The sequence below is a fragment of the Balaenoptera ricei genome, chromosome 12 (genome assembly GCF_028023285.1).
Source record: "Balaenoptera ricei isolate mBalRic1 chromosome 12, mBalRic1.hap2, whole genome shotgun sequence".
Classification (NCBI taxonomy): Eukaryota; Metazoa; Chordata; class Mammalia; order Artiodactyla; family Balaenopteridae; genus Balaenoptera; species Balaenoptera ricei.
In genome coordinates, this window is record NC_082650.1 from 33839652 (window position 1) to 33859243 (window position 19592).

Below are 19592 nucleotides of genomic sequence, written 5' to 3' on the forward strand. Positions count from 1 at the left end.
GTATCTTTTAATTTTTATCTTACTGCACTGTCCAAATCTTCTAGTACAATATTAAATAAAAGTGGTCAGAGTGAAAATTGTTTGCCATCTTAAAGAATTCTTTCAACATAGATGCTATTCATTTTTGTGTAGATACTCTTCATCAGATGAAGGAGTGCCTTTCCAATCCTAGTTTGCAAATTTTTTAAAACATCATGAATCATTATTTAATTTTAACTATTTCTTTTTCTACCTCTATCGAAATATTTTTTCCCTCTCCTTTAATCAGTCAATATTGTCAATTATTTACACTGATTTTTTGATATTAAACCAACATTGAACTCCTATGATAAAAGTAACCTGGCCAATTTAGTTTTACCATTTTTATACATTATGGATTCTGATTGTTCATGCTTTGGTTAGGATGTTTGCATCTATTTTCATGAATGAGTTTGGACAGGGATTTCCTTTGTCATACCTCCCTGATATCCAGCATACTAAGGCACATAAAATTGCTTGAGGAGTAGTCCTAACTGTTCTGTTCTCTGGAAACCTTGTAAGATTGAAAAAAATTTTTAAGGTTTGAAATGTGATTGAACAAAATAAACAGAAGTAAACAAACTACTTGTTTTCTTTATGGGAAGAACTTTTTGGCTACTGGTTCAATTGCTTTAATATTCATATCACTTTTCACATTTTTCCTCTTGAGTCAGTTTTATTAATTTTCATTATTCTAGAAATTTGACTTTGAGTCCTCATAGGTGGGCTAATTTTGCATAGTAGACATTATCAGAACTATGGGCAATAAATGAGTTCTTGAGTTCTTTTGTTTGCTTTTTAATAAATATGTTTCCTCATTTGCCCCTAACAATTCATTTGGTTTATTCTGGACAACAGATCTTCTTCTAGTACTACTCCATCACCAAATCATTTTTTATATGATCTCATTTATGGAATAAAAATTCAATCACAGTTGATTTATCCTATTTACTTTTATGGCCTTACCATTCACCACATACATAATACTTTCTTAATTAATCCATTTAATCTAAGACTTAAATTGGAGGATATTAAGGATGAGGGAGAGAGTTTGACCTTTACTTCTGAATAATTTTGAGGAATGTGGAGCAAAGAAGTCAGAAATACAAATTATGCTAATAAAAGGAGAGTGGATCATGCTTATTAGTAAGTTTTTAGTTATTTTTAACCAAGATTGAAATCATCTTTCAATTCTAACTTAAGTCCCAACTCAAGAGTCATTTCTGAGCAATCTAATGAAAACTATTCTGTTGCTGTTAAAAATGTAGCATTGATCACAAAATATTTGTGAAGTTCCTTTTATGTAACAAGGACTACCTTGTCCTGTAAATCTCAAACATCAGTCTCCTTCAAATCCACAGCTTTAATTAGGGATCTGAGGGGTAGAACTGAAAGTCAAGCAAACACAGCAAAGAAATACCAGAGATTACTTTTAGAACCAGATGTTATTTTGTCAGCAGACTCATAATGTGCATCTTAAGCTAAACTATAGGTATTCTTGGCAACTACATGAAACAATTTAAAAGTTTCTCTAAGCTAGAAACAGAAAAAGATAGTATAATGTTGTAGAAAATAAGCATTTTTTTGTAAAAACCCAATCACACAAGATTAATTTAATAACACTCAGAGAGAGATTTTCAAACCTTAATGGTAATGTGGGAACAGTAGATAGGCCAAGCCAGATTCTCAGGGAACTTTATGGATGGGAAGAGAATTGCTTTTGGAAGCTGCACTATCTATTTCAGACCACTAGGGTAACCTTAAGTAAATGACCATTTCAATGTTCCAATAGCACTTAGTTTACTAAAGCAGTAAATTATTCCAACTCTGAAATACCCAAACTGTTTCTCAATAGCTGTAGCCTGTAGCAAATCAGCAGGACTCTTTGTCCTCTAGCTCTTTCCATTCCTGCCTAGTTTCATGCTTAAACAACTGCCCTAAAACCAAGCATTAACATGGGCCAAGCATTTTGAAAATAAGCTGCTGCCTAGTAGAGCCCTGTGGGTGCCTGACTTAATTCTCTTTGAATATCTAGAATGGAGGGGGGCAGGAAATTAACACTCGATTGTGACAATTGTGCTAAATACTCACTCACATATGAGAAAAAAGACATTTTCAAGATTGCTGTTGAGGAACTAACTCATAGTTGAGACTGTAACCCAGCAAGACCCTCTGAGGCCTTCTCGGGACAGACCCCTTCCCATGTCCTCTGCTGGCCTCTTGTTTGTAGAAAACCTGTAGTCTCCCAGGCCTCCCCTGAGTCACAAAAGCCTGGCTCAAGAATTAATGATTGAAAGGATGTGAACATGTAGTGACAAAAATAGCAGTTGGGCCAGGAGAATTGGTAAGAATTTAAACAATAAATCAGCCATATGACAGTCACAGAATCTTTAGTTCCTCCCTGAAGCACCTAGATAACTGTATCTGATGCACATTTCCTGAGTTGTTTTACAGATGCTAAAACCCCCACCAAATGGAAGAAGTTAACTACTTAATGACCATAAGCACATAGCCCCCAGACCTATTGAACCTGAAGATTGATAATGTTAAGCCCTGTGACACTGCCCTGTTATCTCGCCATCAACCAATCAGAGAACTGTGCACAGGCTGATCACACACCAGGCAACTCCCCTCCATCACTTTGCCTTTAAAATCACTTCCAGGATTTTGGGTCTTTTAAGCATGAGCCACCCCGTTCTCCTTGCTTGGCCCTGCAATAAACCTTTCTCAGCTCCAAACTCTGATGTTTTGGTTTGTTTGGCTCCACTGTGTGTTGGGCACAAAAACTTGCCATTGACAAAAAGATTATGGAAAATTTTTAAATGGGTAGTATAAAAATGTGCTACCTTTTTCTAGGCCTCATCCACTATCCACATACATAACTACATTCACTTATGTACTCCTCATTAGTCCAAAGAGGAACTGTAGTCAATAAAAATGTTTCTTAAGGTGAAAAGTATTCCTTTGCTAAATTGGCTAGTGCTCTTCAGTTTAATTATGATCAGGCAGGTTTCTATGTTAGCAAAGTGTATCCCAAGTGAGAGTAGTTTTATTATTTGGGGTTAGGTTACCAAAAAAAAGGAAGACTGGCATGTGGCACCTTCACTATAACAATATGTACAACACATCTCCCTTCTGTTATAAGTGGACTTATAACCAAGTAACTTGGAAAATGTTTGAAAATTGGTTATATAAATATTTAGGAAAAACTAATAGCGTCTCATAAATATATACATTTTTTGACTTAGGAATTAACAATAAAAAGGCAGAGGAGGGATTATGTACCCACAGCCCCCTGGTCATGGATGTAAACGAAATTCAGTATCTAAGCAGATATACTAGTTTCTTGATATACTATTTCTGTCAGATTCTGGCAATGGCTCTGATTCCTACAGCAATTACTGGTAAAGAACTTAGCCTCAACTATTTAGAAAAGTGGCTTTACTGGATTTACAAACAAGGCCTTACAATTTTCCATTTCCTTAGCAAGATATTAAATCAACCAAGCTAAGCATGTCATCATGACTGTAATTTATGTGATATGACATGACAGTTAAGATGTACTGTGGTAATCTGTGAGAGCTGGCAGTATTATTGTAGTATCAAAAATTTATATGGTTCAGTTATTAAGGCAAATTGTTTCATTCATACTGAAATATCTGACCGTAAACCACAGAGGGATTTCACATTACGTTAAAAAATGTCTTCCATATTCAAACAATTTGCACACCCTGTTACAATTATTTTGTTCACTGAATGGAAACTGAAGCACAGGCAAGCACAGCTTTTTGATGTGAAAATGATCTGTGGGGGACATGAAGTACTTCATTGTGGGTGGATATAAGAAGCAGTTCAGCCAGGATAAGGGAAGTTATCTTTGGGAACCAACAACTACGAACAGGATGTCCAAATCCTTTGCTCTGATGCTATTTAATATCGCATTTGCTTGCTTTCCTTCTGTCAGTTTGATTTTCAGCCAACAGAAAGAAAAAGCATATGACCAAAGAAGAAATGATGGAAAATATGGTAAAGAATATTCTATTTAAAAACTATCTGTAAGTAAATTTCCCCATTGTAAGAAAAGTAAGACCTCTGAAACTCATCCAATGGCTCTTCTCTAAACTCCTCAGAGCAGTTAGAAAAAAGACAGTTTATGTATGTATTTATTTTTTTTGGCAATTTTAAGCTATAGACATTCAAGTCGTATGTGCTATTTTATTCTTGTCGGGGATTCAGGAAGTTCCTAAATAGAATAGGATAGAAGGACTTCTTGTTGGAAAGGGCTTTGAAGTAAAAGTTTAATTGGATTTTACTACAGATAGAAAATTTTATGCAATATACACTGTCTCTTTAAAAATACATATTCAATGAAAATGTGTTTTATTCATTTACACATTTTTCATAATGGTATTCAGAAGCTTGTAAAAATAAGAAACAGGCCATGAATTAAAATGTTTTCAGTCAGCTAAAACCACTAGTTCCCATTCATATGAACTAGTAAGGTTTTCTATCTCAATACTCACACGCCACTAACTATTAATAAATTTTTATTTATTTAATCAATGAAGATTTCTGCAAAAATAATGCTATATTCTTATAGGTGAAAACTAGGCTTAAATAGCATCAATTTTTTTTTTTTTTTTAATATTATTTATTTATTTATTTATTTTTGGTTGCGTTGGGTCTCCGTTGCTGCACACGGGCTTTCTCTAGTTGCGGCGAGCGGGGGGCTACTCTTCCTTGCGGTGCGCAGGCTTCTCACTGCGGTGGCTTCTCTTGCTGCGGAGCACGGGCTCTAGGCACGCGGGCTTCAGCGGTTGTGGCTCGCAGGCTTTAGAGTGCAGGCTCAGTAGTTGTGGCGCACGGGCTTAGTTGTTCTGCGACATGTGGGATCTTCCCGGACCAGGGCTCGAACCCGTGTCCCCTGCCTTGGCAGGCGGATTCTTAACCACTGCGCTACCAGGAAGCCCAATAGCATCAATTTGCAAACGAATTTTTCTCGAACTCTCACAATTTCTGGTGTGATTAGGTGACTTAACTATTAGCTGAAAAGGTATTAAGTTCCACAGACCAAGCAAATATTCCCACTTAGAATTACTATATCAAATTTTGTTTCCAACAAATTGTTAAGCAAAATAAAATAAAATAAAATGATAAAAGCCAAGGAACCTATCTAGATAAAGTTAATCCACAACAGGCGGGGGGTGGGGGGGGAAAGCACCTGCATTTCTGAGATTGCTACATTTGTTTATCTGTGTGTGTTTTTATATGTGTGTGAGTGGGCTTGGAAACAAACATGTGCTTTCAGTCTGGCACTTCTCTTAGGGTAGTTCTCTTCCTGAGCTCCAGGAAATATGGTGTTTATATAAGCTTCATGGCAAGCATTAAATTAGTTGTGTAATAAATTTCATTTCCAGTTAACATTCAGACAAGGTAGAAAAAGTAGCTCTCTTGAATATCAGTTTTGAAATGAAATAGAAACGGATGAGAAAAACATCAGTAAAAGTATTGCACCATCGACAACTCTAGAAAAACAGCTATTTCAGGTAAACATAACACCGTCTCTTCCAATATCTATAATTTGTTTTGCAAAAATATATCCTAGAGGTTTCATTAATTTATTTGTAGATTCAAAATGTTGACACAGAACAGCAACTACGTAGAGTTGTGAAGTAGGGATGCTGTGGCCCACCGGGTAGGGCGGAAATGTCCAACTTAATCTGATTCAGCTGTTTCCAGCAATTCAATACAGTATATATTTGATTTTATCGTTCTTTAAAGAAAGACTAAATAAAACCTATTATTCTTATTGATCAGTTGAAGCAAAGTAGCAAGAAGCAAGCACTATCTGGACTTACTTTGTTTCCCAGATACAGAGCTGGCGCGCTCCAGTAGTAGCTCTGGGGCAGGGCTCGTCGGGCCTCCACGCTGCTGATGCTGATCTGCTGATGTGGATCTAAGTCATCCTGCTGCGGAGTCACTCGAATGTGGCCAGAGATGTCAGTCAGATACCAGCCACTCATGTCTTGTATCTTAAAGAAAACACACAACCATCGTTACTTAGGAAAAAAAAAAAAACCCACCCACTTCTTTTCTCTTTCATATTCCTGTAGTGTTCATTTTCTGAAAATTAAAGATGCAAAAACTATGAAAGTTTAGAAAAATATGAGAGTTGTGAATATCATTAAACTTATCAGATGTTCTCAGCTTTAGGTACCAATTATTTTTTTGCTTGATGTTTCTAAGAGTTTGGATGGTACGATATTGTAACCTGCTTTTATTGATCCAATGTGCTTTTTTAAAATCATGATTACAAATACTTCTTTCTTAAAAATAGAAACTCATTCAAAATCACACGTAATGTTATATAAATTATCAAATAGTTGAACTTTGATTTTCATGTTTTTCACTCCACTAGTAATTTCCTGTTTCTTATAGAAAAAATTATTTCAAAAGGTGTTACGTATGTGTTTGTAAAGCAGAGGAAGAAAAAAGATATGAAAGGTAGCTTTTCATTTAATATTTCCTTTTCACATATTTAAATTTAAACTTTGAGGCTCAAGGGCATTTGAATCTACCAGCTCACAATACTGTACCTATTCCTTCCCATGAGGTTGGAAGTGTTGTAGGAACTCCTAGCCTAGATCCTTGGCCCAGAGAAGGAAGGAGCCTTTAAGGAGGAATTAGGGAATACATGATGATTTGCTTTTCCATGTTTATACTCCAGCCATGGGTGGGCACACAGCTACAATTCAAAACCATCCAACCTCGTCAGGACAAAACACTGGATACTGGGGTCTGTGGCTACCAGGGGCCCACTAGATGTGTGTGAGCTGCTTGGTGTTGTAGGTGATGGGGAGCAGAATGGTAATGGTGATAATATGTGGATGAAATATTTTTAAAATTTCTTCATGTAGAGGTCATTTGATTCTGCATCTCCCAAAGCTGTGGAATTGCTGGGACTGCCCTGGTCAAAGAAAGAGAGATTAAGTAAAAGCTTATGGGATAGCCACACTGCAAGATACATATTACTTCCTTCTCTTCCCTTTCCAACATCATCATCAGACATTCTAAGACAGCCCAGTGAGATTCAGAGAAAGTTCTTTCCAGAAGACCTACTGAAATGGAAATATCAATGGACCTAGTTTCTGAAGAACAAGGCTGAGTTCTACCTCTGTTCCTCTGCTAACCATAAAACTTTAGTATATTAATGGAACAGTCTAGAGGGTGAGGTGTGACTCTACAAACAAAAGAAAGAAGTTAGACCAGATGTTCACGTGTTGTTGGTTCTATATAATCTGCTCCAAAAGCTATGCATTTGATAAAGTATATATAGGTTCAAATTTAGGTATGAGAGTACAATCAGAAACTACTCACAATGTTTCAGACTTTAAAAGCAATACAGGCAGAGAAAATTTTCATAGTTGTGTTAAGGATTAGTTAGCTGACTGAAGTTGAAAGGCAAGAGTAGTGTTTGGAAGACAGTTTTATTAAAATAGTGATCTTTGTAAAACCCAACCCTAATCATAACAGTCTCCTGCTAAAATCCTCCAGTGACTCTCCAAGGCTAAGAACTCAACTTCTCAGTAAACTCAGCCCTATATGGTATAGTTTCTCATTCACTCTGTAGGTTTCTCTTTCTTTCCCCAGCCTGTTTCCTGTTACTGTGTACTCCTAAGTGCTGCCACATAGGCTATTTGAAATTCCCAAAGGTCCTCTTTTATAAGGAGACAATCGCTGTCTGTGAAGGGTTGAAAAGGCAATGGGAGTATGATGAGCAATGAAGGTGGGAAGGGAAACATGTTTATGTTTATGGTAGAGGAAGAATATCCCAGTAACTACTAAACAGGTAATAATTTGAACTTTTTCAAATCAATTAAGAATGAAGGTACTGTTCAAATTCAGTGTCTCCTTTTAACGAAGAAAGGGCCCTGGCAACATCAAATCACAACTAAAGGCTGGTGGGTAATATGTACCATGTATATAGTTATTAAAGGAGTTTTTATTAATGGGTATACCAAAAATACTGGTGAGTGAAGTACATAATCCTTCAGAGCACAATCTGATGTTTTCTCTGTTGAATCACCTGCCCTTGAGGCTAAAGCAACATTAATTCCGTTACTGCTTCACATAATGATCATGGACACCGGAAAGGCTAGTGTTGGTTTATTCTAAGAGGTTCCAGTCTACACATAGGTACAAATAAAATCTTAAAGCCTTTGGTCAAAGAGGCACAACTAGCATTTGAAAGAAAATTCCATCACTTCTTCATGATAAGTTTAAGTAGAAGCTCACTACAAGAAAAAAACTTAATTTCTTATAGAAGGAAAACAACAACAATAGCAAGAAGCCCCGTGGAGCAGCACATAGGATTCAAAGGCTGTTGCTTACATTGCCATAGGTCCAGTAGGAGCTCTGACATCTGTCTGAAACCCCTGAACAGAAACACTCATCACAACCTTTAGGATTATCCTCTTGCAAATTGAAGAAGCCGAATTTGCAGCGACTACAGTCTCCTCCTTCGACATTTTCCTATAAATAGAGAGGTGAGTTAGCAACAGAGGTGCCCTTCAAAATGGAGCATTGTCTCTATTTCTGTTTAAGAAAAATATAAGCTTTCTATTCTTCCTTTTACCTCTTAGCCTTATTTAAAGTATAATGATATTTTTAAAAATCTTCTCAAAAGCTTCTTATTAAGTTATATGCTGTCCTAACCACACTGATAGGAAATAATTTGGATTCTAATCTACTGCAGTAAGTTACAATTTGATCTTCATCTCTGTCAAGGGTATGGAGTAAATGTCATGATAAATACAGCAATAAGTTAGACATTTGGTTTACTATTTACCGTTCTATGTTGTTGAAGTACTTCCTCTTAGGAACACATGATATATGATAAAAATAAAAGACATTAAGCTAATACATGGATGTAGAATAGAACAATGAAATTATACAGATGGTAAAATACTTCTCACACCACATATTAAAAATACATATATTTGAAGCAAGCATAAGAATCTGACAAGTAGAGAAACTGGGGCAGATAGTTATACTATTTCCCTGATGAGATCCAGTAGGAAGGGAGGAAAATTTTCCCCAGTTAATTTTCAGTGTTTCCTTTAACACGTTGGTATAGCCAGTTAATTATATAGTAACATTATGGGAAAAAATAATTCTCATTCAGTGACTGCTCTCCAGATTGGTTTCATTAATCCTAGGCCCAATACACTGAAAAATTATTTGTTTATAGGTGGGATTCAAGCCAGGGAAAGCTGACTATATGATGAAAAACTGGGAAGGGTGTAATCTCTCAATTTAAAGAATGGTTAATCTTGACTAATGTCTTCTCAGTGAAAGTTCCCTGTTTTCCAGGAAACAGATTCTCAATATTCCCCACACATGAATTTGCTCCACATTTTCCCTCTTCCTTGAATTCCCTTATTACTTCAATTCTGAAGCTTTCCTTTTCCTTAGAGAACTAACTTCTCTCTCAAATGTGTTCCCAATGCCCTTTATGCATTGCTCTATTCTAACCACAAAAATGTACTGCTGTATCTTCTAAGGTTATTCTCTCCAGCTACATACCATAATCCGTTCAGAGGTAGAACCCTGTCTTACTTACCTCTATAGTACCAGAAAATGGCAATGTTCCTGGTACAACACTGAGCACTAGCTTAATAAAACTTTATTAAGTGTAAATAAGTCTCTCGGTGGTCATATTTTTCACCTAGTAGATGTTTCATAAAAACATTTTCGAATAAAGCAAGATTGGTCAGAAGATAGGATAATCAAATCTGAGAACATGGGGGAAAGACAGAAGAGGGAAGAACAATAGAGAGAAAAATAGACAAATTTATAAAAAATAAACAAAGAAGTTCTCCTTGTATCCAAGAGAATAATTTATTTGAAAGTAACTTTTGGGCTCAATTTCTATGAGCTATTTACCACCTCAACCATTTCTACATTGCCGGGAGCCTAAACAAAGAGCTATCTCTAGGCCCGTTTCATGTGTCAAACTTTAGCTTCCCAATATGTACACAGATTTAATGACTGCACTGATATTCTTGCTAGTTTTTGTTTCTAAGGTAAATTTCAGATTTTTTGAGATGGTAGATGTCAACAAAACTAATCAAACTAATTTCAGACCTAAGGTGACAAATAAATCCCCCAAACCCTGAAGTTGAGAGCATCTTCAGAAGAGTACACAGGCAGGAAAGATGAAACATATCTATAATTCTAATTTAGCTTATCCTGTTGAAGACACAGTACAGCTGTTCTGTACACTGTGTTCTTATGTGGTTGGTCTAATCTACTTTCATTTACTCTAATTTGAAAGCTTGGAATACCACTTTTCTGAGATTCAGACTGAGTTCAACAATTAGAAACTTTCAGACATTAGTTACATTTTCTGTACCTACATTTTCGCCTGGCAATATGACCTTGAAAAGTAATGATTAAATAATAGCAATATTCAATTTAATTTAATAAACTGAAGCATCACATTAGGGTAGACATTCTAGGGACTATAAAGATGGGTGAGTCAAGGTCTCTGTTTTTACAAGCCAGCATCTAGAGTTGGGTAAAAAGATACATTTACCATCAACCTTAAGGCAAGGTGGAATATGAAAAGGGCATCTCAGAAATAAATTAAATTATGGCAACACAGACGAGGAGGGGTTAGTTTCTGCTATGAAGGCTTGAGGAGGATTTATGACAGGAGTGGAATTTGACTTAAACTTTGGAGCATGGTTTAAAAATTCAACCTGTTGGAGGGGACAGAATAGAGGCCTATGTTAGTAAAGATATTAGGAATAAGAAATAGTTCAAAGCTTAGAAGATTCATTCAGTATTTACTCTTTAAAAAAATGTATCGAATATTTCTTATATGCTAGGAACTTAATTTGGTACTTGGGTTCCAGGGCCCCTGACTTCATGTAATAAACCTTTAAGGCTACCCTAAGAGATATGGGTCTTGTCTCACAGGAATTGGTGAAAAGTCATTAAAAGTTATTCAGCAGGAGGTAAATCAACAGAACTATACTTGAGGCACCTAAGTTGGCCATAGCAAGTAAAATGTCCATGAAACATGAGACACTGGAACAAAGAAATCTTTCAATACCATATTGGTGCAGCAAAGGATTAATTCAATGGGCTTGGAGTACTCAAACCCTGCACTTTCTAAACTGAAAAGACTGTCCCTTGAATAGCTCCTGGGAGATAACCCTATAAACTCTTAGAATATCTTGCCTGCTAAGAATGTCCTTTTTTTTTTTTAAATAAACTTATTTATTTATTCATTTATTTATTTGGCTGTGTTGGGTCTTTGTTGCTGCTCATGGGCTTTCTCTAGTTGCGGTGAGCAGGGGCTACTCTTGGTTGGTATTGTGCAGGCTTCTCATTGTGGTGGCTTTTCTTGTTGTGGAGTACGACCTCTAGGCCCGCGGGCTTCAGTAGTTGTGGCACACGGGCTTAGTTGCTCCGCAGCATGTGGGATCTTCCTGGCCCAGGGCTCGAACCCGTGTCCCCTGCATTGGCAGGAAGATTCTTTTTTTTTTTTTTTTAACATCTTTATTGGAGTATAATTGCTTTACATGGTGTGTTAGTTTCTGCTTTATAACAAAGTGAATCAGCTATACATATACATATATCCCCATATCTCCACCCTCTTGCATCTCCCTCCCACCCTCCCTATCCCACCCCTCTAGGTGGTCACAAAGCACTGAGCTGATCTCCCTGTGCTATGCGGCTGCTTCCCACTAGCTATCTATTTTACATTTGGTAGTGTATATATGTCCATGCCACTCTCTCACTTCATCCCAGCTTACCCTTCCCCCTCCCCGTGTCCTCAAGTTCATTCTCTACATCTGTGTCTCTATTCCTGTTGGCAGGTGGATTCTTAACCACTGCACCACCAGGGAAGTCCTAAGAATGTCTTTGTATACCTGAAACCAGGAGTCACACCAGATATTTTATGCTAATGATGTGATTTATGGTGAATGCCTAGTTTTGTTTACCTGGGACCCTGGCCTTGTTGTATCAGTTTGACTTCTGGGGATACTGGAGACTGAGTAAATAAGGCCAGTTATATGAGGACTCCATATCTACTTAATTGACCCCCAATAAAAACCCTGGACACCAAGACTTGGGTGAGTTCTCCCGGTTGGTAATACCTCATATGTGTTGTTACATGCTGTTGCTGGGAGAATTAACCACTCTCTGTATGATTTTACTGGGAGAGGATAACTGGAAGTTTGTGCTTGGTCTCTCCTTGATTCTTCCCTATGCACCTTTTGTCTTTGTTGATTTTAATCTGTATCCTTTTCACTTTAATAAACCACAAGTAAAACAGCTTTTCAGAGTTCTGAATCCTTCTAGTGAATCATTGAAAACGAGTGTTGCCTTGGATCCCCCAACACACCATGGTAAAGATAATAGGATGTCTACACCTATAAAAACAGGTTAGCCAACTGGCAGTTTTACTTTGTTTATTGTGACAAATCTTTGAGGCAAAATATGTTAGATCCTGCTACAGGTCCTCAAGTTAATCCTATACTCAATTCACTTCAACCCTCTTCACAAGCAATTATCAACTCATAAATTTGCAAGATATTTTATAATATCTTATATAATATTTAAGCATCTTTATATATCTTATATAAGATATATATATATATATCTTATATAAGATAACTTACCCAGGGGCTTCCCTGGTGGCACAGTGGTTGAGAATCTGCCTGCTAATGCAGGGGACACGGGTTCGAGCTCTGGTCTGGGAAGATCCCACATGCCGCGGAGCAACTAGGCCCGTGAGCCACAACTACTGAGCCTGCGCGTCTAGAGCCTGTGCTCCCAACGAGAGGCTGCGATAGTGAGAGGCCCGCGCACCGCGATGAAGAGTGGCCCCCGCTCGCCGCAACTACAGAAAGCCCTTGCACAGAAACGAAGACCCAACACAGCCATAAATTAATTAATTAATTAATTTAAAAATTTTTTTAAAAAAAGCAAAGTTGGAAAATATTTTAAAAAAAGATAACTTATCCATAAAGCAATATTATAAAATATATATATTTTATAATATTGTATGGCAAATTTATGAGTTGATAATTTCTTGTGAAGAGGGTTGAAGTGAATTGAGTATAGGATTAGCTTGAGGACCTGTGGCAGGATCTAAAATATTTTGCAAATTTATGAGTTGATAATTGCTTGTATAAAATATATAAAATATATACATCTAAATATATCAAAAAAATATCTAAATTATATAATATTGTATAGCATCCCATCCTTATATATCTCATATAATATTATAGCATCCCCTTATATAATATTGTATAGCACCCCAGCTTGAAGCCACCACTTTAAGTTTCTAGACTTCTACTTTTTCAGTACTGAGTCTATACCATACTTTTTCTTTATTTCATACTTTCTCTAGCTCCTAATCAGATTGAGCTAGGTTCATTCAATTGAGAAGTTCTTGGTTCTGATTTTTCTCTAGCTCTACTACAGTTGAATATTAAGCCAACACTAAATAGTAAATATGGTGGATATAGTACCTACTTATATGTGTGTCCTTATGGACTGGTTAAAGAGCCTCTTGAAGCTGGTAGGAAAATGAAGAATCAGGGAGAACATCTTTTTAGCTCCCTAGCACTCTGCTTTCTGGACATGTATAGAAATAATTAGTTATATCAAGTTCTACTTCCTTTTTAGTTTTCTAATCTCCCTTGAGAGAGTATATATCTAAGTAATTTCTTATTTAAGGATTGTGTCTCCAGAGTTTTCTTTAAAAAGATACTAGTTTTAAAACAGTGATTACTAGAGGACATTACAGTTTGATATTTAATAAATTTTAGATTTTTAGAGTGGCACAATTCAAACACAGAAGCATGGTGTTCCAGGACTTTTATTGCACCTTCATAGAGACAGAGTTTCCCCACTTTCTGGTAGTTTGCTAATACATGTGATCTTGGAAGCTTGGGTTTCAATTCTTTTTATGGGTTCCCAGGTGCATAATTGCTTTTTCAAAACTTCTTTATGACTCATCAACAACTGTCATCCATGAAGCAACCCCTGATTGTATTCCTAATTTATTTTCAGCTTGAGAATGAACCGTCTGCTTTATGGGTAAGTTCGTTAAGCATTTTAATTTCCTTTGCTATCAATATCAAATTATTCATAAATGCTCTGTATATCACTTCTCACTGTTTCTTTATTCTGTTATTATTCATTCATCAAATCATAGCTGAGCTACTACATATAAGGCATTATATGAAATGCCAGAGGGAATATAAAAAATGCCCTCAAGACAATTATAGCAAAGGAAGTAAGAACGTGGACAAATAAGTATAATATAAGGCACAAGGGAGTTACTGCCCTAAGAGGAGTATTGAGTACATGCTCTGGATCTGACACCGGATTTATGACCAAAGTTCTCCAACCCCCTGAAGGAAGAATAAGACAGAAAAGCCATAAGGCTGAAAAAAAAAAGGTGTATCCCAAGGTTTGCATGATAGGAGTAAAATAGGCTACTGCAGCACTGTTCTCTTTAATTAGAATGTTCACAGATGTAAGAATGTCTATTGTAGGGCTTTTAAATCAATCAATCAATCCAAACAGTAAAACCATCGTTTTTGTTCTTTTCTTGCCACTTATATTACTAAGATCTTCAAAGGCAAATACCTTATCATGTGTCACCATCCAACTCAGTCGCTAAAGCATGGATGTGAAAACAATTGATCCTGAATACCTAATAATGATGGTGAGAGTCTGTGACTTCTAGCCCAAATACTATTTTAGTCATTATGAGACTTCTCTCTCCTTTAGCTATTATTCTATCACTTCTTTGTACTAATCAACTTTAAAAAGAATTGTTAACATGTAATTTAATACAAATTTTAAAAGTCGTTTTAACTGTTTATCTAAACAAAATGGGGTCTAATCTACTCTCTCTCTCAGCATTTCAAATGGGTAGCTCTTGTCAATCCAGTAAATTTATTTTAATATTTTATTTATTTAGAGTTCAATAGTGATTCTTTCTAATTTGCAAATTTAATGGTTATTTTTATACCTAAACCTATGAAATAGGTAATTTCCAGAATGCTCCAGACTTAAGTTCCAGAATGCTTAGACTTCCACTCTAGAGATTAACATTCCCTTATATGACCATATTTTCCTAAAAATAAATATTCTAGTTTTTTTCATTTCTAAACCATTATTCCAGTTGGTTATATTAACAAAAATTAAACAGGAACTAATGAGAGTTAATTATTTTTTCACTGTCAAATATTAATCCACATAATAAATATTTTTATTCTCTTATGTATCGTGATAATAAAAAGTGTCACTTCAGACCAGTGGTTCTCAACCTAGTTTTTATTATCTTATCCCTAAGGAGCCTCTTTAGTCATTTTTTTCATAACCATCCCCACCATGAAATTTTAATTCTACAGATATACTGCATGTGCTGATGCACTGTGTGAATATGTTTGCCTTATACATAAAATGGATATGATATTTTTGCCCCTCAAGAACAAATTTTCATCCCGTTAGAGAGAAATATGTGCTTTATATACATATTTCTGTTGAACATATTTAGCTGAGTATCTAATTAGATATTTTGTGGCCTACCCTATAAAAAATATATGTAATAACTGTCCTTTTTGTCTTTAGTACTTTTTTTTTTTTCCTAAAAACAAAGTTGAATTAGAAAAATCTGACTAGGTTCTTTTTTCTTGAAGTGAGATACTGTTGGGTTGACATCAATTTTCTTTTTGCTATAGTTTCCTTAGCACAGTTTCTCTCTTGAGAAATATAGTCACAATAGTTTCCCTGTATTCTTTCTCATGAAGCCACCTTGTTATAAATTAGGAACAACTTCAACAGTACATGTTTATCTGTGATTGTTAACCAACTGTGAATTCTATTGACAAAGTTACCAGGAATATCTCCAGTGACACTTAAGTTACTTTTTGTGATAATTGCTTCAGAAATTTTGCAGTCATGCTTGTTTATTGGGGTGCTTGTAGTCAATTACAGATTTTCCTGTTATGGCCTTCATTCTAATTCACCCTAGTATTAAAAGAAGTTAACAAAAGAAGGATAATTAGATAATTAGCATTATTTCTTGAGTGTTTACTCTTTAAATATATTGTTCCAAGGCTAAATAATAAATACTTGGTGGGTTAGAAAGAGAGAGAGAAGAAAATAAATGAAAATTTAGTTCTCACTTTTTACAGCCTTAACTTTTAATATTAGAAAAAACAATATTTTTGAACTGTAACTGTTGCAAGAGACAAATTCTGGCATGTACCTTTTATGCTAAAAATTTTACATCTGTAATTTATATTTGGGATCAAATATATAAATCAAATGCCTCTTGTAAAAATGCCCTGGGTTCGAGCCTAACAAGTTAATGAGGTAATCATTCCTGTACATAAACGGAAAAGAGGAGGGAAATTCAAACCAATAAAAATATTAGCACACACCATAAAAATCCCATTGGGGAAAAGAATGGAAACTTATCTCTACTTGTAAGAAACAATATAAATAATCAAAAAATTAATCCAGCAGGTATTTATGATTATACTTTATATTTGCACAGGGCTTCAATGTTATAATTACACCTATTGAGAGTTGGGCAAGAAAGATTTAATATCATTTTATGAATTAAGAAATATGAATCAGACAATTTAAGCAATTGTCAAAGCTTCACACTTTTTTTAGTTTTTCTCCTTTCCTTCTTTTTTATGTATGAGCCATTGTGTTATCTTCTTATTCTTCAATGACGAAGAAAATATACAGACTTGATGTCATCACAGAGGTGCAATAGACATTAAATGGATTGCAAATTGTGAAAAGATCATAAAGGAAAAGAAAAAGGTGACAAGTGACTATAGCAGGAGAATGATTTATACCGCGGGATAAAGGATAGCTTTGCTGAGAAGTGGAACTGAGCCTTGAAAAATGCCTAGGTAAGCTAAGGGAAAGGTCAGAGTGAGGTTTTCCCAGCAGTCTGAATAGAATCTGTAAAATTCCAGAGTTAGACAGAGGTTGATGACTCAAGAAATTTAAGCAAGGCTGGAAGACAGCGGCTGAAGCTCAAGAATATTCTGGCGAGGTAAACCAAGGTCGGATCACATCATTTTGTGCGTCAGTAAGAACTTAATGTAAAGTGCAATAAAAAACCCAAAGCAAAACAAGATGAAAATGCAGATTTTGATTTCTAGTCTTTTACTTCACTATTTATCTTTCATTATGACTTTGATAAAAATAAAAGCACATGTTCCTACCTAGATCAAGGTCTATTTCTATTATTTATCAGAGCCTGCAATCCAACTGACTTTGGATACATAATATGATACCAAACTTCAAAAGAGCCAATTTTTAGCATGCAGTACTTAAAATGAACAAATACCAAGAGTCAGAACAGCATTTACATTTACTTGATTTGTCATATATCTGAGATTGTCTTATCTCTTGTAATTTACCAGAAGAGAGAAGAATTTTTAAAATTTTAATAATGCATAACAATTAGTAAATATTTTTGTGTTGCATTGTTTTCATATTTTGAAATATAATTAGGATGGGGTGCTCAGTAATATCATTATCAGAAGAAGGATATAACAGAAAATCTTATGTGTAGAGGTAATAGTATTTGACAGTGCATTGAGAAATTTTGTTTACCTCTTTTTAAATCAGGAAATCCTTTTTTTCCCTTCAATTAGAGAAAGTTTAAATCTGGAATTATTTTAAAGCATTAGAAAAGTACATATAATATACAATTATCCACTACCCACAACCTAGAGGTAAAAAATATGAATATTTTCCCAAGTGTGCTTCAGCTATATTTTTAAAGAAATAAAACTTAAGCACATTTGAATCTCACTTCTCTCACTGCACTTCTATCCTATTCCTTTCCCTCTTTCTCTAGAGTTAACTATCATTCTGAAATTAGTACACATCATATCAGTGTATTTAAATTTTTAAAATTTACATTTGTGTGCTCATAGAATGTTTTACAACTTTACATAAATGATAACATAATGGTATTTTTTCCCTTCACTTCACCTGAAATTTATCAGTGTTTTTACACATAAGACCTATTTCACTCACTCGAGTTGTTTCTTATACCAGATTACATGAATATATTATAATTTATTTTTCTTCTTTAGGGATATTTAGATTTTTCCTAATTTTCATTATAACAAGTAGGTCTATGTTGAACATCTTTTACATGCTTTTATATGCCTCTTTATACATGTTATATAAGATTCTTTTGGGGTAAACATCTAGATATTGAGTTGCTGGCTGACAGGTTTTTAATATCTTTAATGATACTAGATAATACCATATTGGCCTCCTAAGTAGTGGTACTAACTCATCCTAATAACAGCATTTCCATTTCTCCAGATTTTCACCAGCACTTGATATTAGCAGCTTTCTCCCCATTTTAAATATTACTTTATGGTCTTCAATAATCTCTTAAAAAATACCTGTACTTGAGAACATTTATTTCTAAGCACCACACAGTTTTGTTACTATTCTAAATATTTTTATTACATTTCCTAATTGGTTATCACTAGTGTATAGAAATGCTACTGCTTTTTATAGACTGATTCTTGTATTCTGCAATCCAGTGAAACTCTTCTGGGTTCAAAATTCTTTGACTAAAGTAAATATATTCTGAGAAGTTTTTTCAGTGAAGTTGAACTATTAGTGGGAAACACAATAATGTGATATTTGTCTCTAGTTTTAATGTTTTTCTCTTTGTCTTGACTAGTGGGCAGGGTTTCTACTATAAGCCCTGCTGGTGGCCTTTTTTTTTTTTTTTTAATCTTCTTCAAAGGATGTATAATTTTCTTTAATTCTACGTAATTCTTTACTTCTTCATTATTTCTTGAATATTGTTTCTCCCCAATTTCATCTAATCTCTTCTTTGGCCAGTCCTGCTAAATTTTATGTTTTTTTTTAATCATTCTAGCCACCATGCCACTTAGCATCTCATATTTTTATTTCTTTACCTCCCTATGACAATTTATAAGTAATTTCCTCCATTCTGTATTTCTGATTCTCCATCCAGCAGTTTCTAATCTCTTGTTCAACCCATTCACTGAATTTTAAATTTCAATGACTACATATATTTTTATTTCTAGAAGTAAATTACAGTAACTTTTTTCCACACCTGCTTATTCTTTTAATATAGTGCCTTATTTTGTGTTGTTTTTTCCTATTTTTTCTTTCTTTGTTCTTTTATTTTCTAGTCATATTTTTATGACTGTACATTTTCTACATACTTTATTCTATTGTTATATTATAAAATTATGATTACATATTTTATGTTTATATAATTTTTTTAGATTATCCTATTTTTTTTTTAGTTTTTAGTGTACAAATATTCTGAATTTTATGGCTTCTGATTCTCTTTTGTAGTTATCTTCCTTTTGTGCAGTATACTGCTTTCCAGTGAGCTCACTGTCAGTTAAGGCTATACTTTCTTTCCTGTGGGAATACTATTTGCTTGACTTGTTGAAGAATTCTAGCACAGAGAGGGAGAATAAAACTGACCCCATTCCCAT

The 19592-nt window shown here is 34.9% G+C and overlaps 1 protein-coding gene across 1 annotated transcript in view; it reads right to left on the reverse strand.

Moving 5' to 3' along the window:
- The window catches only part of LAMA2 (laminin subunit alpha 2), a 623785-nt gene that overhangs the window by 305540 nt on the left and 298653 nt on the right, over positions 1-19592 (reverse strand). The window contains exons 11-12 of the mRNA XM_059941243.1: positions 8410-8550; positions 5877-6050 (exon numbers count right to left, since the gene is read on the reverse strand). Of these exons, the coding sequence (XP_059797226.1) occupies positions 5877-6050; positions 8410-8550 (315 nt within the window). The remainder of the gene's footprint in view (positions 1-5876; positions 6051-8409; positions 8551-19592) is intronic.